At 38.6% G+C, this 24,390-nt stretch overlaps 1 protein-coding gene across 1 annotated transcript in view; it reads right to left on the bottom strand.

The window, feature by feature from the left end:
• LOC105053476 (chromatin modification-related protein EAF1 B) overlaps nt 1–20,339 on the bottom strand; it is a 36,993-nt gene extending 16,654 nt beyond the window's left edge. Inside the window, 26 exon segments of the mRNA XM_010934658.4 lie at nt 737–1,131; nt 1,133–1,295; nt 1,298–1,722; nt 1,724–2,142; nt 3,487–3,868; nt 3,980–4,195; nt 4,367–4,467; nt 4,951–5,067; nt 5,198–5,220; nt 5,223–5,334; nt 6,692–6,772; nt 6,865–6,918; nt 7,663–7,859; nt 7,969–8,026; nt 11,139–11,189; nt 11,260–11,843; nt 11,925–11,985; nt 13,383–13,463; nt 13,696–13,887; nt 16,765–17,025; nt 17,243–17,362; nt 17,454–18,897; nt 19,026–19,123; nt 19,211–19,265; nt 19,340–19,534; nt 20,050–20,339. Coding sequence (XP_010932960.3) covers nt 807–1,131; nt 1,133–1,295; nt 1,298–1,722; nt 1,724–2,142; nt 3,487–3,868; nt 3,980–4,195; nt 4,367–4,467; nt 4,951–5,067; nt 5,198–5,220; nt 5,223–5,334; nt 6,692–6,772; nt 6,865–6,918; nt 7,663–7,859; nt 7,969–8,026; nt 11,139–11,189; nt 11,260–11,843; nt 11,925–11,985; nt 13,383–13,463; nt 13,696–13,887; nt 16,765–17,025; nt 17,243–17,362; nt 17,454–18,897; nt 19,026–19,123; nt 19,211–19,265; nt 19,340–19,491 — 5,772 coding nt within the window. The 5' untranslated portion in view covers nt 19,492–19,534; nt 20,050–20,339 and the 3' untranslated portion in view covers nt 737–806.
• Between the last annotated feature and the right edge of the window lie 4,051 nt (nt 20,340–24,390).

Genomic DNA, 24,390 nt, shown 5'->3' with positions numbered 1-24,390 from the left:
TAAAAAGCCCGAATCCTTCTCCCTCGTTGAACTCTTCACCTCCCCACCCTCTTCTTCCTCCCTTTCTGAACCCTTCTCCTTCGTCGAGCTCATCACCTGCCATCCCCAAATCTTACTTTTTGCTTTATAGCAACGTAGTTACCAAACATACTTTTTACTTTTTTGCTTTTACTCAATAGCAAAAATCAAAAAAAATAAAAATACTTTTTAAAAATCAAAAATCAAAAAGTGTAACCAAACGCACCCTTAAGTTATTGCTGCACATGCTTATCTTTATTCACTTCACTAATACTTTAAAAGTTGCTTTTTCTAGTGCACATAATCATAAAGATTTTCGGAATCCAATTCATCCCCTCTTAGGTTGCATCGCTGGGCAACAAACTTTGCTGACCAACGCTCTAGAGTGATAACTAGAGATACAAAGCATCTCCAACAAACTATAATGTGGATAGATTGAACAAGTATAGACTAAGAGTGCTTTGAGATCTGTGCAAGCAGATGAATGATGTACTTTGAGATTGTGGTGGGTGATCCTTAACTATGGGTCATATACTAAGAGTTCCTTGATATCTGTGCTAGGACTTCACCTCACAAACAACTAATACAAAAGGTATTTGGTCATAACGAAAATATAAGTTTAGGGGTCTCTATAATTTTCCCTTAAACTTAAGCTGCTCACAAGTCAGATTAGCAAGCATAAATGAAAGTCTGCAAGTATACCATAGCACCAACTTACCTGTACCCTAGTTTTACAAGGGATGTGGGTGTTGCTTCTTGATTACAGATAGATCCAGCTCTATTCTTTATTACCCTGGCCCTGAGTTTGATTTCTGTGGATATAAAGGGCCTTGTGCCGCTTGCTGCTGTAGCTGCTGCTGAGGCTGAGGCTGCCACTGTCCTCTACTATTTCCATGCATTGACACACTTCCTGGGAACCGTCTCTGCACTAATCCTTGGCTGGAAGAGGATATCAGGGTTTCAGTTCCCACTAAATTTTCCTGTGAAGGACTAGCCAAATGTGCTGTTGGAGCTGGTGAGCTCACATCTGGTTTCCAGTGTTCTGGAGATGAAACCACAGGAGCAGTAGTGCCTGAATCTGTACAATAGAAGATATAGTCAGGACCATCTAATTAACATGGACCGAACAGTTGACTGTGTTGCACCATCAGAGTTCATCTGGTGGTTTTGCTGAAGCACCATTATTTGAATGTTTTGTTGGGATGGATACATATGCTGCTGCTGTTGCTGATTAGGTGGAGGTGCCGAAGAAGGAATAGGGGGTTGTGAGGAAGCTACATTGTGTGACTAGGAGAAGCTTGGACTGATCATTGGTTACAAGAATCAGAATGAGAAGGCATTGGTATCATCTGCTTTGATGATTGAGGCTGCTCACTAGAATACATCTTTTGTTGGTTTCCTGTCTGGGGCAAAATTGAACTCAAACCCAAGCTACCAGAAAAGCAGCTTGAGCACTGTTGCATCAAATGTTTCTCAGAAGCTTGGTCTTTGGAAGCAGTTGAAAAGCCACCGATTTGAGGAGCATCACCTGGTAATTTCTGGTGCATCAGCATGCTTCCTCTGCCTAAACCCTTCATAAGCTTAGCTTGCTGTTGTGACTGTTGCCTTTGTTGCTGCTGTTGCTTTGGCTGTTGTTCGACCTGTTCCCTCTGTCTTTGCTTGATCTGATTTGGCATTCCACAGCCAGACTGCAGATGTCGCGCCTTGTGAAGGACTTACACTCATAGGAGCTGACAACTGTGTCTGCTGTTGGATCTGCGAACTATTTTGAATAGGCGATATGGCATTGGATCCAGAAAAGGGGTGCCGTGTCATCATCTGCTGTTGGAGTTGCCTTTCTTTAGCAAAGCGATAAGCATAGGCCTGCTGCTGAGAGCTTGACTGGCTTGTTCCTTGAATATGTGGGTGCCGAGAATTTCCAAGTATGGGTGCCTGCTGTGGTATCTGATGAGACTGCTGGTGTTGTGGAATTGGAAATGTCTGAATGGGTGGAGTGGCTGTTGTGCTAGAAAATGAGGCACTCATGCCATTGAAAGGAGCGACAGCCTGACCATTCCCTTGTGAAACTTGCAGCTGGAGTTCTTGGATCATCATGTGCCGATGATCATCTGTATTCTGAGCAGGCTACAAGACAACAAAAAACAACAAAAATTGGGTCTATCATTCAGGGTACTGATCATTACATACACCAAAAGTATTGGCCTCAAGTATTCAGTCTGCCTTAGATATTTATTTTCCACAAGCTTAGCATTATGTGTAGATGTCATGTGCACATTGGCTCAATTCTTCAAAAAGCTAATGTTCAGCAACACATTTTTAAGTTTCAAACCATTTTCTTATTTATCTGTCGTGAGTTTCAGAAATTAGCTTAATTTTATGAGCAATATTTGATAACTTTAGGATTGTTTCAGGTTGCTTTCAGTTAAGAAGGCCAAGGGTCAACTTGTTTATATTAAAAAAGCTTAATGTCCCTACTTTCTAGATGTGATCAACAGTTCAAAAACTTGATGTTAATCCACTTATTCCAGCATATGAAGAAGCCAGGATAAGCTTGTGAAATAATTAAGTCCTCTATGACATTCAAAATGAATCATATGTTATTTCTTAATGGACTTAAAAATATCTCTTCCTAATTCGATGTTAAACACCCATAACATTCTTTCTTCTCTTTTCTCTTTCACCACTAAGTTTTCTCCTTGAGTTTTCAAAACTGCATCCATGTTTCGTGAACTGCTAATAATGGTTTCAACTTTCAAGTGTCCTGAAGAAAGAGGGTAATTTGAATGTCTCATGTGGCTTCAAGGAATTCATGTTCTTTCTTTGCCACACTTGGGAATGCATCAGATATTAGTCTCAACTCAATAAATCTTCAGCCCCAGTGATTCTATTGCAAGTAACTTAGAGAATAATGTGAAATCATTTAAGAAATCCTGGTGACATCACTTATTTTTGCAAACCAAGAAAATGCCAGTGCAATAAACTCAGAAATCAAAGAGGCAGTCGAAAGGAACTGTGAGGAAAACTGCTATGGCAGATCATAACAACCAAAACTTTTGCAAGAGGCATGCGGTCCAACAATAGACTCTGCCCATATATACCCTTTGGTGCAAAGTATTTACTGCTTAAAACAGTCTTTGTCCCTCCTTTATTTCCTTGCTACTCTTGTTCATTTCATTTCTCTCTTTGAAAGAAAGGGTGCAGTATCACCAAGAATTTCTAAAAAAAACATGTTATATATAATGTAAACAACTGAATATTAAATTATTTAACATTTAAACGAGACCAAAGTCTGTGCAGAACAAATTAGCACTCTAGTTGTTCCTCATTAATTGTATTTGTTCATGTTAATGCAATACAATAGTTGCATTACTCTGAAAGAAAAAAGTAAATTGATACCCATGTAACTAGCAATGCCGAAACAATAGATAGACCAAGCAATCATCACAAAATGAGAGATTAATAGCTCACTTGAAGCATCTGCAAAGCATCGCGTCGCCTCAAGTTTCCCGAGCCAGAAACAACACCGGAATGGACATTGACAGGGTTCTGCATTCCATGCCCACTGCTTGACAGTATATTTCCAGTCGAAACCATGTTTAACATACCTAGTGGACCCATTCCCTGGAAACCCGGCCTTGGCATGTGCATGCCTCGGTTCATCCCACATATCATCCCCATGCTATTCCCACAAGATAACATGCGGACACTGCGATCAACTCCTAAAGCCCTGGGTGCAGACATAGCGGATTGCTGAAGATTTCTACCAGAAAGCATTTGGCTATACTGCTGCATTCTTTGATCATCAACAGGTAAAGAAGTTGGTCTTGGCACACCATGTCTCTGAGCATCCCTAGGAGAACAATTTTACCAACTAGTAAGCACCCTAAAAGAAAAACATTCTAGAACAACAATAAGTTGGACTGAGAAGTGGGAAAACAGTTGATCATCTAATTAAATATACCTCTTACTGGCATTTAATGGAGCAGATGGTGACACTAAGCTGCCGCCTAAGACCATACGAGGAGATCCTTGTAATAGGGTGTTCACATTTGCGGTAGGAATAGGAGTGATAGAACCCTGATGACTTGGGATTGCTAAACCACTTGTATGAGATCCCTGACATCCAAGGGAAAGAACATCTGGGCCTGAAGAGATTGCTTCACAAAGATCAAGCGGCCTGTTGACATATAACCAAAAAAGGTTATAAAGAAAAGACTACTTTCAAAAGAATGGGAAGATGTAAGTCTGGCACTAGGACAAAAGAAAAAAAGAGTGAAAACAAAAGGCTTGGCATTAAAACTGTAGATTGACATGCATCAAGAAGAATAAAAATGTTACTACATCTTACATTAAGATGCTTCCAGTCAAGTTGTTTGGGCATACTTGAGAAAGAGCAACCATATGAGAACTATGTGCTGGAGTGATTTGTTTTGGCTCCCGATTGTCATTCTTCTCAAAACACCAGATCATAATCAGTAGTGAGAATGACAGAACATATTAGCAAAGCATAAGGATGCGCAACACAGAATGAAGGAAAGAAACACTAAGCTACATGCACTGCATAATTCTACGAGCATGCATCATGCGTAGGCTACAAATTGTGATGGTTAAGATATGTGCTTCCCAGAATAATTCATGGTAGATTTTCACATTCAAGTATGGTGAGAGATATAACTTAAGGTAATCAACCATATTTTGTAGGTATTGCAACATAATTTCATCTTTGGAAAACAAATTGCTATCCCTTCTCCCCTCTTTTGTTTGCAGTGAAGGGAGTCTGAAAGCCAAAACTGCAACCTGCTTTTGAAGATAATATAGGATAAAGCTATTACTTAGGTATGAATGAAAGTCAATTCTCAGCTTCTGCCAGGGTACTACCCAAAGATATCATGCCAACAGAAAAGTCTTTTTACAGTCAAACAGGAAACAGACCTGATTCCTGCAGGAATGCAGTTGCTGTCCAAGCAAAATAATTTTTTCAAAATGTGCCTTTAGAGTATCCTCTTCCAGTGGTCCTTGAAGATGTTGAAACAACTGTCTGGCACTGCCCTGATGTGGAAAGTAAAATAAAGATATTGGAAGATGAGTTCACACACCATTTAACCTAGTGGAATGGTCATGCTTCTGATGACCAATAGATTGTATGATTGTTTTAACACAAGGAAATCACAAGGCTTGCCTTTGGAATGCCAGGCAGAGTGATGGATAAGGTTGAGATGAGCCTGAATCTTCTGCACTATCAGCCCCATCGCCAGCAGTTTTGTCCATTAGAATTTTGTGGCGTTCCTTGCATTCTTTAGGCTTCCTGTAGATACACTGCAAGTGAAGAACAACATAAATACCCTGAATCCTTGGAACAAAGGGGGCAAGAACTTGATTTTCCAAAAACAGCAATTAAATTAGTGGTACAAGAAACCAATATGGAAGACCTGACATTATGACATATGAAAAATATTCATAGAGATAGCACAAATATGTTAAATGGGCATTATATAGCAGCCAGCATCAAAAACTGCTATGAGTTCAAATAAGGAAGAAAAGATGCAAAAGTATGGGTCTGTGCAGGGAGAAAAAGGGGGAGCAGGACACGTTGCACATCAGAAACTAATAAAATTTCTAACAATGCAGTTTTTAATAATGAAAAGCATATAAAAAGATTTGTTGAAACAAATTCTAAGTTCATAGATCTTGTAATAACTGAAAGCCTCTATTCAGATCTTCTCCCTGCCATCATCACAATCAAAGTATTTCAAAACTTTCAAGCTACAAGCATCAAGATAAATCTCTCTACCTTCAACCCAACTATATACTGCAATCTCATATGTTTCTAAAACAAAGGTGGGGGGCAGAACTCTGTGCATGCATGTGTGAGTGAATGAGTGAGTGTGTGTGTGTGTGTGTGTGTGTGTGAGGAGAGAGAGAGAGAGAGAGAGAGAGAGAGAGAGAGATGCAAGAAGGTGATGGTGGTGGAGCTTGGTTCAATCAAGCACTATTGGAACTCCTTTTTTTCTTTAACTTTTTTGTTTTGGACCTCAGAAAATGTTTAAGGGAAGCAAAATTGATGGTTGTCATATTTGAAATTTCTTAGAAAAACTGCAGGAATGGGATAAGAATAGGAAGAGTCCATGTTATTTAAAATTAAGATCACAGATTTATGGTTTGAAGAATGGCAATGGGATAAGAGGATAAATGATCACACAGAAGAGGCATGGATGTGGCAGGGTTAGGATCAGAATGAAGAGTCCCTTATCAAAATAAAGATCTACAGCCATGATTGGGCTTCATAACAATGGGACTTATCCAGTGGTTCCCAAACTCTATGAGTTGGAGACTTGGGTGAGCAAGCACAAGTGCATTGGGGCGCAAAGAGATCCCATGTGCATGGTAAATATATCGGCACTTAGTTCCTCCATTTGTGAACCTTTATCCTTCTTTGTGTGTTGGGGTTTGGGGGATGGCTCTACCTGGAACCCCCTTGTCCATCCTGTGCCTATGTCAGGTTAAAATAAGCCCAAAACCAATATATCAATGGTAAACATATAGTTGTAGAGAAGTCACATTCCAGGGTCCTTAATCATGAAGAATCCTAAAGCAAGTAAAAAAAACCAAGTACTTAATGCAGATGATGACTGGTGTTGATATGGGGAGCTGACAATATGATTTATGAATTCACCTTGAACTGGAGGGTGCTGTTGATTGCATCACTTACTAGCTCCCAGTTTGGACCCATATCATGAACAAGGACAACAAGTGCCTGATATGAAATATTATCACACTTATATATGAAAAAATGTTTCATGTGACAGACAATTCAAATGACAGAACATTTTGAAAAGGAAGAGCAACCTGGTCCTCAAAGTTTGACCATGAACTTCCAAATCCTGACTGCCCGGCAACCACCTGCAGCAAGAGAGAACATTTTGAGAAAACAATAGGCTACAAATATATTTAATTTACATGTAGCACATGCAATTGATCTTGTATCTTGTTTGAATGATGACAATCTGAAGTCATTCATTTTTATTTTCTCTGCCTGGAATTAAATATATGCCAGTCAAAGATTTGCCGTTGCAGTTAAACAAACAAGATTACAGATACAGATAATAAAATTTAATTTACAATTCTGCAAAAGAATAAATAGGATAGGTAGAATCACAAGTAAATCTCATAGAAGAGCCTTAGACTTTCAAAGCACAGTATGCTCCAATAAACTGCACCACTACCTATCACTTCATCTCTGCTTCAGACATAAGGAAATGGATACAACTTTAAAATCAAAAAAACAAAATGAATAAACATTAAAAGTGTGAAACAAAATCAAGTTAACATGTCTCCAGGTTGTGAATGAGAGAAGCAACAACTCTATAAAGAAGTCTATTTTGGAAATCAAAATGCAATCAGTAATTTCAATACTTTGAACCACGGGAAAATCAGCAGCCTTGTAAAAGACATAGCTAAAGAACAAGGCAATTCGAACAAATTAACAATCATCTGCAATAGAATAAAGATTATCCGCAAAACAAAAAACTAATAATCTAAGTTTTCTATCAGTTATGAGTGACTAAATATTATAGAGGCACAACTCATCCAACAACATAATAGCTTGCATCAGATGGACAAATCAACATAAGCCAAATAGCACACCTTTAATTTTTTACTTTTGCTTCCCCGATCCCTGTTGGCAATCGTGTTACTTAGTTTATTTGGATTGGACATATTACTCATCTGGGAAGCAACCGGAGAAGGCATTGAACCAAGGACTGGGGTAAGTGCTTCTGGGGAAGTCTCTGGCAGTTGCTTCAAAAGCTTAGGCTTCTTAGCAGCATGTTGCCCATAAATTACTGCAATCCATGTATTAGGAGAATCAATTTACTAATGAGAGCAATTGAAGCAGAACAATTAATTGCTGATATAAATCATAAAATTACAAAAAACCTAAACGAAAACTACCAGCATTCCAATTTGACTCAAACTGCTGATTCTCCAATCTTTTTTTCAAATGATCCTTCTGCAATCCAAAAGCAAAACATTGTTTAATTCATGGATATAGGAAAGAAATCATGGTATTCAAGCACCGAGTTGACAAAGAGATTGGCATGGTGACAGGACAATCTACAGGCCTTTTCCTCTGCATATAATATTTGTTCAATTATTGCTATGAAAACATGAAATGGATAATAGACAAGAGAAAACAAATCACAAGACAAGAACCAAAATCTTAGCAAGACATGAAGCACCCACATCAGCTGTAAAGCAAATATTAAGAGATGGTATATGCGCAAGAAAAAGGACTCCAATAAAAAACTTGCTCACAGAGGAGTTGCAAGATCCTGCAGGAGAGGAAAATACCCGAGTGTTTAAGCTTTGCTTGTAGAAGAATAAGTACAAGATCAAGGCAAGTGGTTGGTAGATTAATAAAGTCTCTGAACATAGTCACGTGAACATGATATGCTAGAGACATAAGAAGAACACATAATTGCACCAACTAAAGCAATTACCATGATTAGAAGTTGAAATCTACAAAGGTCTTCATGAGTAACTGACGAATAACAACTTCAAATAAACTAGCTAAAAGAGACAAAAGCTTCTGTTAACATCCATTACATGCCTTTAGACTTAACTAATTCATGCTCTTCTAATTTACTGGGCCGGCAAGGTATTGATTACTATTCATACTACCCAAATGAAAATAAATGCATTGATGGAAATACTAAATCAAACATATGCTACAAGTGTCTCCAATAATGTTTTCTAAAACCTTACCAGACTCACAATTGACACCCACTACCTCTTGGACAACTATACTTATCTAAATTATTGGCAGAATATGTTGCTTTTCATATAAGAAGTTTTAGCATGTTTGCTCCTTTTCCTTGTGTGTAACAGGAAAGATAAAATGCATAACATGATCCTCATTGATTTTTATTGTAGAATGAACAATGAAAAGTACTGCATAAAACTCAGCTTCATACATCACAAGCAAGGCAATTTATAATATAGAAAGTAGAAACAATGTCCGTTCACTCAGGATATACCTTCATGAAGATGCTGAGAAGCCCATAGAAATCTTATATTTCTAAAATGTAAAAGGCACTTTTATAGAATTCTATACGTGAGTCCTTAAAACAATATAAAAGGCACTTTTGAAGAATTCTAGTGTATCAAAAACAAGTTCATCAAGCACTTTCAAAATCGTCAGCTTCTGCCAAAGAGATATCAATTACATTTTCCATCCAATCAGGAAAGCTCAGAAGGAGACATTATGCAATCCACCAATAGTACTAAGCATCATAATGATAGAATAAGACCACCAAAAACATGTCAAACTATATATACATCTATATTCTTCATGGATGTAAGCAAGGAATTCTATACCAGCCGAACCGGCCGGTACATCCCGTACTGTACCGGGCCGGCATGGTTCGGCCGGCGAAACTTGTATACCGGAGGAGGGAGAGGGAAAGAAAGGGAAAGTGAGAAAGAGAGAGAGAGAGAGAGAGGAGGAGAGGAAGAGAAAGCCCTGGCCGCTGGAGGCCGGCGGTGACCAGCTGTGGCCACCGGAGAGCTTCCGCGGCCCGGTTATCGCCTAATAGGGCTTTTACAAGAGCGAGAAAGAGAGAGAGAGCTCAGAAGGAGAGAGCGACGTACCGGAGGAGCGCAGCTGACGGAGGGACCGTCGGTGTTTGCTGGGTAGTCGCCGTAGCCATCGGACGGAGGAAACCAGGCGGATGGAGTCGCGACTGCGGAACAGGGGCGACAATCCCTGTTCATCATCTTTTTTGAAAACAAAGATAAATGGTGAAGCCGACTAACCGATTGCCGACTTCAAGTATTTTGGGCTTTTTTAAAAAAATAGCCATGAAACAGGCTCCTATTTCACGCCTGCAGCACCACATGCGCGGAATGTACCATCCGGCGGCCACAGCGACCAATCGAAGGTTGTCCGACGGTGTCTCCAACGAGTTTCCCTCCCTCCTTTTCTTTCTTCCCCCTCTCTCTCTATTTCTCTCTCTTTCTCTCTTTTTCTTCTCTCGGTTCGTTTCTTTTGCCTTCATCGGTTCGTGCTGGTTCATACGGTACGGGGCCGTACCGTACCGTGCCCGTCGGTTGGCTGGAACAGCCACCGGTACTGGCACAACAAACCTTGGATGTAAGTCAAAAGCATCTCAAGGTTTATGGTCAATCAACAGATGTACAAAGACCTCAATGCTAGATGCTAACCAGGCTAGCGACTGAAAAGCACGTTAGCATGGCAATTATCATGTTACTCTTTTTTAGAGTTTTACAGGGAGATAACTTCAGGAGTTTCGACCTGCATTTAGAGGTGGAAACAAGCTGAACACGAGCCAAGCCAGCCCTAGCCCTAGCTCAGCTCATTTCTTAACCGAGCGAGCAGAATTCAAGCCAAAGTTTGAGCTGAACTCAAACTTGCTCATGAACAACTTGCTCGTCATTCTTACCTGCATTGGATAATCTGTACCATGTATCAATTGCTTGTTGACTGCTATTTCTTTCTTTTCCCTCATTATGATGAGGCAAGTGCATTTTCAAGGAGGATGGTGCCAATAGGAAGATAATTAGTAAAAAACTTGGAAGCAGACAGAGCATAGACACTGACCTTGCTTACTTGTTTGTGAAGTACAAATTACTATACTGTACACCAGCGTGTGATATGGTTCCAGTTCACCAAAAAAAGATGAGTGAATTATGCACTGATACAAGTCCCCTTAAAAATCGAGAGAGGAGAGAGAGAGAGAGAGAGAGAGAGAGAGAGAGATGGGGCATCATCCTTAGATTTATTCCCCGCTACAGATAAATTGAAGTTATAATTCTCATTCTCATAGCACTCCGGAATATATCCCTTAATGTTTAAACTCCAATATTTTAGCTTATGTATAAATTAATATGCTAAAACTATTACAGTTTTTAAGTCTACAAAATTTTTAAAATTAAATCAAATCATGAAAACATTATCTGACTGCACATTTATTGAACATGATTCAGTCAAAGATTTTCTAGTTTTATTTTTGCTAACGGGTCCAAAGTTTTGAAGCTAGTTAAAACGGACTAACTGACAAATCAAAGAGCATATATGGTGCAGAATAGAAGCAAAATTTCACCTGTTCATGTTGAACCATAGAATCAACTTGCAGCCTCTCATATAAGGAACCCTGCAATATTTTAGAACTTAGCTAATCTAGAAAGTAGACAAGAGAGTCCTTTAGGGGTGAAAAACCTTACCTTCCCTGAAACAATTAAAAAACTAGAGTCTGTCAAATTCAGTGAGCTCTTGTAACCTAGATGCTTAGGCTTCTTCTTCTTTTTAGATTTTGCTGATATTTCACAACCATCATACAGTAACTGCCTATCAAAGTCCACTGAACATTCAATTTCCATGCTTTTCCTGGGCAGGGATCCACCACGCAATGAACTATGGTCATCCTGGAAAGAATTTGCGTCTCCACTTGAAACATCTGTTTTACTAGTTACTTGTAAGCTCCCAGTACCTCCAGCAGTAAAAGGACTCGCAACCCGTAGCCGAGCAGCCGTGCGTACACGCTTCGTTGGAATTGAACCAACATGAAGGGTACTTGATGGTCTTTTTCCAATTGAAAAAGGTTGATTTCCTGACTTGCTTTCCATGCAAGGCTCAAAAGACAAGTCAGTAACAACTTCATAAGGTCTAAGAGTACATGAATTCTGTTGCATGTTTTTTCTCTTTTTCTGAGCAAATTTTGATGACAACCCGCCTTCAAATGCTCCAGACAAATAATATCTGCCTGTGTCACCTTCATCCTCTTCATATGCATTCTCATGGGATCCATCTATATCCAGTTATATTTGTGTTAGCAGATTGGTGCATTCAAACAAAAGAGAATTAATGATTAACAGTATAGATCTAATACCTGCCACGGAATCACACATGGATGCCTCACAATCCTCTTGATGGATGATGCTACCCATTTTCTGGAAGCAGCAAAAATAAATAAACATCTGGTGTCGAAAACAAATAACTGGTAACCCTAAAATTTAAGAATTTGCTAGTGATATTGCTGGAAAAAAACAATGCAAAAGACCATACTAAGAAATCACAACATGATATATCTCATTTTGAAATATCTGGCATCAATAAAGTATGATTGTCTTTACAAAATGTAGTCAACAAATGGAAGATACTAGATTTTTATCCCACATTTAATAATTAGCAAAATATTCCTTCTAGGTTGCATGATAAACACTGATTAGAAGTTAAAAGCCCAAAACAAAGACTATAAGGTAGTAATATATATCAAAAAGTACCATCATCATGCAGTAAGGTAAAGTCTCAGTGCCAAGGTTTGCTATACGAGTTAGTATCGGTACACACCGTACCCATAACCATACCATACCTGTTTACCCCGATACTAAACCGGTATATGATATGGAGGGCATACCAACACTCAGTACACCGAATCAGCTCCCATACCAAGCGTACCACCACTATAATAGGATGGTACCGGTATGAGGTCCAATACTGAGATAGCAAACCTCGCTTAAGGCTTATAAAGGTGATTAGCATTCATGAATCCAACATTAAAAAGTCATCATTTGGTTTAAATGTCTAAGCTGACACAACCCAACTTTTTGATGAGTTGAAAAAGTGGGTACAATGACATAGTAGTTTATAACCATTTTATTGGCCTCTAGAAGCCATATGAAGCAAGGATCATACAATTTTCAGAGAGAGAAATTTTTTGACTGCATAGTCACTTAGAAATGTTGAATTTTTTCAAATGCTTGTGAATTTTAATCAACCAAATGATTCTTTGAACTGTTCCAAATTTATTAACTTAATCATAAATTGTTCTTTAGTTTCCAAATATTATGATTTTTTGCAACTTATTGATTAATTATAATTAGTGAAGTCATCTTCATTTGTTCCTGCTGGTGGCTGCATTTTAGCTATTCTTGCTTGAATGGATGCACACATATACACATTTATATATGTATAATATATACATCCATATCTACAAATTATATATTTAATCAAATGCAAGGTATGAATGTGAGAGAGATAGAGAGGGCTATAGCGGGTGGGCTAAGACATGGATTCTGATGTAGAGATCTCCCATTTTGAGAATCAGAGTACCATGTTTTCAGAATTTTTGCTTTTCTTATAATTTAGAACTGCCTCTTCTCTCTGCTATCGCCTTAGTTGCATAGATAAGAAGTATATACTCACACAATTTTGTTTTCTAAATCTTTTTGCCACTTTCTAAATTTTTAAAATTATTGGCAAATTTTATTCTTTTATTTTGCATGTTAAGATGTTCTCCCTACCAACAAATGCACCCAAAAAGAAAAGAAAAGAAACCTCTTTTTACCTTATAATGCACCCACTGAGACTCAACAGATTCTCTGTATGCTTGCATTGCACTGGGAGGTACTGTATAGAAGAGACTCTCCTGAAGAAGAAAGGTAATCAGCCGTTGACATCACAAGTAGGAAACAACATTTAAGCCAATGTGTGCTGAAGCAAGAAAAAACATAGAACAATTTGTCTTGCTGTTCTGACTCAAATGTAACAGGAATACCATGCATATGCAGGCATACTGCAAAGCAACATACTTTCCAACAGTAAAACATGACCAATAGATTGACTTTATTAGATATATGAGAAAAGGGTCTAGTCCATACTTCAGAATGTTGATCTTCCCAGGACATTTCTAAAATGCCAGTATCATGCAGCCTATCAGGAGTAGCTGGTGCTTCAGCCAAGACAGGATATCTTGATGTGCTACTAATATACTTCAAAAACCTAACTGCATAATCCTTAACAGCAGGCTGAATAACATGCCCAGACTTTTCTGCTTCAATATATGTGCTACCCTACAAGAACCCATATGTCAGTCATTTAAATATTGCTTAAATATATAATCATTACAAAAAGCAGCATATACAAAAGCAATCATTATATTAAAGAACAAGCAAATATGAACTTAAATGTAAACTTACATTGAAACTTGATATGTGTAAATACTAAATGCACTGCATGAAAGTAAACGTGCCTAAATATCTTAAGAAGGGAAATCCTATCCTACAACTCAAAAGTTTAGGCCACAAAGACTTACATGCAAACTGTATACTGAAACAATACCATGCACAGCAAAATCCCTTACCAATAACAGACTCCAAATAGCAAGTTATGCAGTCAAGAAATAATACAAACACAATTTAGGAGATACTGTTGCAGCTGCTGCTACTTTCATTGGCTAGGTAGGACGTGATAGTGCCACAAAATTTGCATTATGCCTCGAGTAAATTGTTGTTTAACATACAACCTTGGTTGTATCTCTTGTCCATCATTATTTATTGCAGTCATCTGCATTTTTATTTTCACCAAAATTAGTCTATTGTTGTTTTGCAGCTTTTTAAATCATTATCTTTTTATGCTTCTTTCATTAATCCAATTCAGCATTGAATCTTGTTACTTCCTGATGGATCAGTGCTACATATTCTGCAAACATGTATCATGGTACGTTTTCTTGAATGTTAGAAATAAATCAGTATAGAAAGATATGGGCTTAGTGCGGATTTGTAGAGCAAACCACCAGGACTGAAAATTTGCTCATACCACACCTACTCCTAACATTTGCCACGACTTTAGCAACATATGCCCTTAGCAATTCCAATGTACCAATCATGGATGCCTTTCCTTCTTAAGGCCCATCAAACTACAGTTTTTGGTACTTTATCATTAGCATTACCACATAGATGAACTTTTTGCCTTTTCTCTACATATTCCTTTCAATTGCCCAAATAAGAAGATAGCCTCCATGGTAAACCTCTGGCATAAAACTAATATAATAATACACCAAGATTTCAAAAGATAAAGATCAAGAAGGCTACATGGTCATAGTCATGATATCACAAATAATAAATATTACATACTTTAGCTGCGCATCCATGAAAACACGTGATACTTTTAGGTCTAGTTTATAAATGAAGATTTGATAAATGGATATTGCGGGATATTTCTTTTCTTGATGGTATACTAAGAAAAATATAAGTGCATCTACTCAAAGAATTCCAGGAATCAGAGTATATTTATCAAATGCCAAGTGGCAACATCACTCAGTATCGATACAAACAAACAACTGTGACATAACACATGTCGCATTGTACTAGTAACGAATAGCTTGTGATTAAGAAACAATTAATATTGGAATTGAAAAGCAACAATAAATAATATAATATATGGTACATCATCAGTTAAGTGAGATGAGGTTAACCTTAGAGACCATAAATCGATCTACCGGGAAATGTTGGAACGTGAGTGCAAATCTAGCAGTAGGTTATTATAGTGAATTGCTACCCAAGATAATATGTTTCGGCTGGTAACTTACCCTCATGAAGAGTTATGATGGATCAATATAAATGATAATAATTTTTCTAATACTTAATGGCAGTAACCATATCGGTGTTCTTAATTCAATAGAATAATGAACATCCAGCAGGATAAGGCTTTCCTTCATGTTTCAGAAATTATTTGGTTACACATAGACCTCTAAATACACTTAAACATGTAATTTTATGTTGGCCATAGCACAAGTTTATCATTAAGAAAATTTCCCAATCAAGCATTCTCCCAACAGATCCCACACTGCCCTCCTCGCTGGATTTAGCTAATGCTCAAACTAAAATACAACATCCCCTCTTGAGATTTGGAGGCTGACAAATCTAACTTATTAAAGTTCTGAATGTTAACCAAAAGGATGACAATTACACTCAGCAAGATCCATATCATCAAGAAACCATTATACTGAAGCAGCATTGCTGGATCCATTTGCTAGAGAACTAGATATTCAAGCAGAACATCACAATGCAGAAACCGAGGGTTCATGACAGTCGTATAGCAGTATGGTCCCAGCAAAAGCATCAAAATTGAAGCAGAGAATCGAATACATAGTTACCAATATTCTTAATCTTCTGCTTGGAAAATTTTAGTGAAGTATTCTGAGCCAAACAAGAATTTATTCTCTCATATACTTGGCACCCAATCAAACTTAAAATGAAACTAGGAATTAGTTGGATAACATCAAGACAATTAGTAATAGAGAACCCTAAATGAACAAGAAACAATCTCCAGCCATTCATTCACCAGTTCTGTTTAACTTTCGAACATATGTATATGCATGATGATTTAAATCGGTGCTCTGAAAATACTTGATATTTGGCTGACAAAGTGACATGAAAAAGTGCAATACGGAATGTTTTAAAATTTACCACTAGAACTCATAAATTTAAAAAATAACAGCAAAAATATCACCCACCAAGGCATATGGGTCAAAGTAGCATGATTTATAGAGGACTGAACAGAAACAGGTAAAAGTTTAGCTATTCATATAAGAATATCACCACAACATTCTATTATTCTATGCATGATATCAGTACCATATTAGTAGAATTTAGAGAATAAAGAAAGCCAAATATCCCTAAGCCTTTAAAAGAAATAGAACATGTCATAGACTTGCTCAGACCAACTTCTAAAAGAAGTTGGTAGCCCCGATGAAAGTGCTATAACAATGACACATTCACATCTGATTATACAAACTAAGCATCATATCCACCAGAATAACTTAATGAAGTGATGACAAATACAAGCCATCAATTGGACACATCTTTGTCTGATATTACTGTGAGAGGCCACATTTTATAACTGAAATGACCAAGGTAATCAAATTGTTCGATAATAAATTTTACAACCTGATGTTTTTCAGCTTCAGCCCCATCAAACTTCCATGATCCAGGCATTTCTGAACTGCACTCTTCATCTATGCCATCGGGTGTCTTGCCACTAGAATGCAAAATCTCAGCCGAATGCCAAAAATGCATGATAGCCTTTGCCAGAGTTCTAGCCACATTTTTCTGCTCTCGCCACATGTTTACCTGTTCAAACTTTGCTCGACCACCAGAAGCAATGCAATGGCATACTTGGGCTGCAGCAGTAGTCTTCCACAAGCACTCCTATTTACATATAATGAATGCAATTATAGTAAACTAATAAGGGTAGACAACATCAGTAAAAGTGAGAACATATTTTCCTTTGAAATAAGTGAGAAAGAAGATAGGATAACTAAAATCAAAATTGATGTGTTTAAAAAGCAACATGTGATTCAAATATTGCAGATGTCCATTTACACAGAGGATGCATCAAAAGTCTATTCAAGAAAAAAAGAAGCACCTGCATGAAATCATTTGCCATCCATGCCATCTCCTCGAGGACAAAATCCCAATGACATTTCGGTCGCTTTTCTGAAGAAATGTTGCATGCAGACAACTCACCAGCCTTTTTAAGGTTTGTCTGATAAGCGAAATTGTTAAGATCTTACCTTTGAAAAGGTGGTCCCGGTTCTGAGCAAATAAGAAAAATTCATAAAACCATCCAAACTGACCTCTATTACACGAGCCTCGTTCAGAACAGCATCTTCATGTGCCTTCTCCGCCAACTTCAAGTGATTTGCTGCACAGTTCTGAACCTCAGAGATATAAGTGGAATTCCTCTTCTCATGGGTAGTGATCGCAGGTTCACAAGTTGAGGAAACATCCAGCTCCCTATCTGGTACATCACCATTTAGCATCATAGATTGGACATTGTTAAAGGGCCTCGCTTCACTCTTTGTGTCAGTTCTTCCATCACAAACTTCCACCTCATCTTTAATCTGAATAACTGAGTTGCCAAGGGTTGGGGGAACAGATATGGATGCATCATTACCACTAATAGGCACATCAACAGCTATCAACTGATTGCTCTCCTTTAAATCCTTGTTGTGTGCCCTAGAAGAGATCTCTTCAAACACTGAATGGCCTTTGGAGTCTCCATGTAAACTGCCATCCATCTTTCCCAGCTTCAAATTGTGGTCACCATCTGCATGTCTAACACTTGTACTAATCATTTTGACATGAGAGTGATCTGTTTTTATGTCATTCATACGTAAGGCTTCAGAAACAGAGTCAGCAACACAAGTTTTTGTATTTGGATCATGATCATGCAATTCAGTCACATTTTTATCTGGAGTACCAAAGCCATTCACCTTTTCAGAACTACTGGTATCTTTAGTAACCTCAGTGCGCTCATGGGGAGTGGGAAGAAAACCAACAGAAACAGCTTCGTCTTTTGTGATGATATTGGATGAATGAGATGTGGTACCATTAGTAACTCTGTCAGCAATTACATGAGAATGCTGATTATTATAGTCACTATCCAGCAAGTTTTCAGAATATTTGACTTCCGGTGCTCCTTGTGGCACTCCATCTTTTGTCATATCAGTGCACATGCAATGAGTTTGCACTGCATCCATCTCCATATATACATGATCATCCGAATCAAAATTCTTTGATACAACATTGCCATTGGAGCTTGCCAGTTTTGAGTTGGAAATGGAAGAAATAGCATGGCCTTCCACCGGTGCTTCCTGCATCGAACCCCTTGCATCCCTAGGACCAGGTCGGGTAGAAGGTATAACAGGAGATCTATTAGCATGATGCGGAATGAGATCAGTTGAGCCTACATCGCCACCATCATGATTTGTTCTGGATCTTTTCCGTCGGGCATATGCTTGACTTTTAACCCCCAGCTGAAAAATAACAGAGTCCTCTGATTTTTTTGCATTATGAGAACCATCAATATGGGAAGATTGCTCCAATGGAGCTATGTCACCATTTTTACCACTATGGTTAAACCTTCTTTCTCCAACAAGATTACTGTTTTCTCCATCTAGATGCAAAAGACTGTCAGCAATGTCAGGTTCACGACTCAAAGAACCTCCAGGTCTGTCATTGCTTTCAACAGAATCTCCACGGGGCGAGGCAGCTAATGCAAAGCTACCTCTTGCTTCACTGCAGTGCAAGGCCGGAGAAAAAGAGCGCCAGCAGAAAAGCCATATCAACAATTGCAGAGGTAAGGAAGCAAAACTGGTTACATACATTCGTCTCATGATAAAGTTAAAAAAAGTTGGAATGTAAACCTGATCACATATTGCTCGGCCGGTTGATCTATGAGGGAAGTAGACTGCACGCTAATTGACACTGCATGACCAAACTTAAAATCCAGAGGATTTCCTCCCTGCAAGCATTACAGTAAATCATCATATAAATACATAAGAAGAAATCAATCATAGACCAGAAAGCAAACAGAATAACCATGGGGAACCTTTTCAAGAAATTCTAATTCCCTTCTCCGTTCTTCACGTACATCATATTCCTGCCTGCAATTCAAACATTGAGAAATTTAACCGTTTGCATCAGAGAATTGCAGCAGATAGAATTGCTCTCCACATACCGCAGTTCTGCCTGTGCCTTCTCCATCGCTGCACAACGGGGTGAAGTTTTGGTGTCTCCACCAACGCCGCAATCGACAACGCCTCCCATGGAATCAATAGTTGCATTAACTAACGGTAAAAAAATAGAAAGCTGACAGCTACGCCCGTGCATCCATGGGCTTCCTACTTTTTCAACATGCAGACAGAGCAAATACCTGTCACGTGAATTCAGGGGTTGTCAGAAAATTCCAAATAAAAGACCGAGCAGGAGGAAGGGAGATAACAATTGTGAGAGCAGCAAAGCCAGCACCAGCGTTGCTGACTGCAGAAGAGTGCAAAGTGCCCGAGAAGGCTTGGGAACTTGAACAAAATTCCAAGCGTTGCTGGTCTCGGGTAACAAGACCCCCCTCGGGCATTCTTTCAGGGGCTGAAGAAGAGGCTGGGTTTCCACATCTAGGGTTAGGGTTGGGTTTGGGCTTGAAGGAGACGTGGGTTAAGGCCAAGGCTTGAAGGAGAGATGGGAGATGATATCCATCGCACCTAATTTTCAATAGCGTTCGTTATGCTCAAGGAATGAAGAGGATAGGCGAAGTGCAAGGAAGGTCAGCGAGATGTTAGAGAGAGAAAGGGGTGGCAAAAAAGGGAAAAAAAAAAAAGAAAGAAAGAAAGAAAAAGGAAAAAAAAAAAAGGAAAGGAAAGAAAAGAAAAGGAATTGACATGAGATGCTCACTTGGCAGACGTAGGTACGGAAATCCAAGCCCCTGATTGAGAGCGGAGCAGCTCCTGGATGAGACAAGACCACCGACGGGGAGAAGGCGGTCGGCCACGGACCGTTCGGCCGCATCGGAGGAGGGGAGGAGACCGACGGGAAGGTTGGGGTGGAGTCGGGCGATGCAGGTCGAGAGCGCGTCGATGCAGGCCTGACCCAAGTTACCTGAGCTAGGTTCTTCCTATGGGCCAGATCGAGGAGAAATGGCTCAGGCAGTTTCACTTCAGATGGGCTCCCGCTCGATGTACTTGCGCAAAACAAAACAACCCGAAAATTTTTCCTGGCCGAAGAGGTGGTGGGGTTGTGGTGCTTGGGTGTGTGCACGGGTCAGATTGGATAGGTTTGGAACTAAAAATGAAATCGAATCGATTTAAATCAGTTTCTTAAAATTCAAATCTAAATTCAAACCAAACCAATTGATAGTCTATTTTATGTATTTAAAAAATATAAAAATATTTTAAAAATTAAATTTATATACATAGATACATATGTTAGATCGGATTGTATTAGATTGGGTCGTTTGAATATATATTTATATATATATACATGATCGAGGAGTTGGGGCGAGTAGAATCAATTTGAATTGATTTTTTCAAAACTCAAATTGAAAAATTGATCCAAACTTTTTCGACTTAAGATTTTCTCAAACTAAAATCAAACCAAATTTTAAAGAAACCGATATAAAGCGAACCAAAGAAACTGGTTCGGATTGGATTTGCACTTTGGCCAATTTTTTGCACACCCTTAATGGTGCTAGCCCTCCCAAGGGTAAAGATTATTGTCGCCAAAATCGGATCTAATAGAGAAAAAAAATCTGATGGTCGATGATAGGTCTGTTCAAAGAGGAAGTCCAATCTATGAGCAAAGGGAAGATCAGAAGTTTCTAAAGCTAATTTGACTGAGGGTCTTTCAAAGCTTTGTCAAAACATGAGAATAGAAGAAAGAAGATTTAAAGAGCAGAATGATGGTACGAGTTGATTGATAAACTATGCATTAGGTGCATACCTATGTCCTTTGATCCTATTTATATAAAGGTGAGCATGTAGATCCATTGCTATTGAACTTCAAGATCAAGGAAGAAGCTAATCCATCTGATCACAAGATGATTTGATCTCATTCTAACCCATCTAAGACTGATCGTCTGGTTTAATTAAGAAGCTTTTGGACATGGACTTTAAATATCTAGTATGAAGCTTTCAAATGGCGTACTATGGCATTTTGTTTCGCAATGTGACATGATGGATCCACATGATCGTCTAGATGTTGGCATGATGCATGTCAGCTTATTAGGTCAGAAAGTCAATCAAGCATGCAAATCTGAGCCGTTAAGGGTCATATATAAGGAAGGTAGACCCTAAAGCCTTCAGCTCATTTGGAATGTCTTGGAATTCTACTCAGGTCGCTCTCTAGCTCGGTCTTTCCATGGTCCTTCTCAACTTAATCTCTTTGTGGTCCTTCTCAGTTTGGTTTCTCTTCTTCAGCCTTTAGGTTGATAGATGCTCTTCTCCCTTAAATTTTTCATTCTTCTTAGGTCATAGTAGCCATGTATGGTGGCTTGTCAATGAGCCAATCATCCAGCCCAACTCTAAGTTAAGTTCTCAAGACGCATCCTCTTCTAGCTTGGAGGTGGCCCCATCAATCACCCCTTCTAGTCCCGATGCTAAGGGGGGAGCATCTTAGACCAAGCAAACTTAGACCAAATTAAGAGATCTTTTTTCATTCCTCGTAGGTTTTCTTTAGGGCTGCCTAGGTTTGATGAAAGGGCTTCTAATTGCTTTCTAGCTTTGCTCTGGACAAATTGAAGCAGCATTGAGACTTTCTCTTCATTTGTTTGTAGGTCAATTTTTAGATCAGTATTATTTGGTGCTTGCCTAACTAGTCTCCAATATCTAGAGGATCGTAGTTGGATCTTTGTCCTTTTCTACTCTACATGGTGTTGCGTCCATTGTTGAGCTCTTCAGAGCTCTATGTATTTTGAAAGAGCACCCCTCCAAGCATGGTTGGTGGTATTTCTTAGCTTGGAAGGGTTGCCAACTGATCAAGGGTGGTCCCACTTCGGTCCACGACTAGAAGGGCTGCTATTTTTTCATGCTATCCAAGCAGACTTACAACTTCAACATGATTTGGAGGTCACCTAAGTTGGCTTTGAATTAAGCCCTCGGTCTATCCGAAGAAGAACAAAAGAACTAAGATGTTCAGTGCCAAGTTGAGGTTCCCCAAGTGTGGGAGCTTTTGATGGAGCAAATACTAGTGAACACCAATCTAAACCCAACCAAGCTAAGGATAATTAAGGACCTATTTTCTTCTTCTTTTATATGAGCTATAGTCAATATGAGTTGTCTACCTTGCTTTTTCTTTATGCAGATATGGGCTTAAATCAGGCAACACTCAAAAAAATTACTAAGCGTAAGATAGCCGACAAAAGTCATTGGGGAGCTCCTCCATTGAGAGAGAGCCCACCCTGCTCCAACCTCTTAGGAGGTCTAGGGTGAAGTTGAAGCCCCTTGAGCTAAGCCACAGCCTAAGGTAGAAATACTTCCACCTCCTGCTCTCTAGCTTGTTGCAACCAAGGCCAAGCTGTATGAGCATGGTTAGTCGATGAAGGTCACGGATAATAGGTTGGTCGATCTTTGAATTGCTTGAGAGTTGGTTCACATGATCTTCCTCCCCAAGGATAGGGTTAGTTGTCAAATTGCATGGCTAGAACCCTCTTTTGCATCATGTTTAGGATAGTCGTCCAGGTATGCTTTCAAGCTATACCCTTTTGATTTTTTAAAAACTTGATTCTGTTGCTAACTTTATCTTCATTTGTAGAATGTTGATATAATGGCCTTTGAGCATGAAAACTATGAAGTGATTCGTCACTAAGCTATGAAGCTCAAGTCAGCATTGCACAAGTCGAGGCATGAGGCTAATAAAAAAGTGACCAAGTTGAAAGCCAAGCTGAAGGCCGCGGAAGGCAAGTTGGAGGCTGCAAAAGGTTAGACGGAGGTGGTTGAGCTCCTAGCTACTGAAGATGAGGAGCTGCAGGCTGCCAAGATCAAGGAGAAGGCCTTCTAATCTATGAAATTAAGACTACAAGACCTTAATGGACTATGAGGTGAAACTCACCGACAACCTCGTTTGTACAGGGATTCAATGAGTGCAAAGACCAAGTGGCGAAGTTCTTCCTTAAGGCCAATCATGGCAGGCTAAACCTCTCCATAGAAAGCAACGAAGGTAATACCGAGAAGCAGGAGGTTGGTATCGAGTAGCAAGGGGATGGCATCGAGGAGCAAGAGCAAGAAGTAGACATCAACGAGCTCCCACTTCTAGGCCAAGTCGGGGAGTAAGCCTTGGGCCTGTTGTAATTTTTTTTTTCTTTTGCTTAACCTTCTTAATCTTGGTGTAGGTCTTTTTCTTGCATAGATTTACTCAATCATATTGAAAAGGATAGAAAAAAGCTGAAACTTATAGTTGATAAATTTACTTTAAGTTCTGAAAAATTACAAATAATTTTATAAAATCAACAGACCATTTATAATAGCTAGTTTAGGGTATAATTTATTAAGAAGTAAAAATTTTTGAAAAATATGTTTACAAAATCTATTTCTGAAAACTTTTCAATAACATACTTTCAATGGAACAAAGTGGGCCATAAAGTTTTTGAATGTGATAGCAAAAAAATTGATCATATTATAGTTAAAAAAATATGGATTTCAAAAGGAACCATGATTATTAACCTCAAAGGATCCAAAAAAGCTTGGATATCAAAATTAAAAAAATAATATTTTTTTTGTAGATATGCCTAGCATCCCCATGTATCAAAAGAAGATCATATTTGGATAGCAGATGCTCATGGCACATGATAGGGTATGAATCCAATTCATAACCCTAGAAGAATTCTTGTGGTATGAAAATTCATATTATTCTTGATGAATCTAACAATCTTCTATCAAGGAAGATAGATCTGCTTGATGATGCATGTTTCATGAAGGAGATAGAGAACATTAAGAGCAATCCAATAGCAAATTTCAAGATACAAATGTTCTATCAAAGAAATGAAGGTATGATCATTGTCATCCCAAGATAACTATAGGTGATCTCTCTCAAGGAGTTAGAACTAGAGCATCTCTTAGAAAAGCATGTAATCATTGAGTAAGAAACATTTGTGTACAAATCTTGTGAATTAAACAGTAACCAAAGTTTATGACATTAAAAATTATAAATTTTCATAAGATGTGATAACATAAGTATCATTAATCTCACTAAAAATCTCATTTAACATTCAAAAACTAAGTACATTGAGATGAGATATCTTTT

The sequence above is a fragment of the Elaeis guineensis genome, chromosome 10, assembly GCF_000442705.2.
Source record: "Elaeis guineensis isolate ETL-2024a chromosome 10, EG11, whole genome shotgun sequence".
In the NCBI taxonomy this organism is placed as follows: Eukaryota; Viridiplantae; Streptophyta; class Magnoliopsida; order Arecales; family Arecaceae; genus Elaeis; species Elaeis guineensis.
This window is presented reverse-complemented; position numbering and strand designations above follow the sequence as displayed.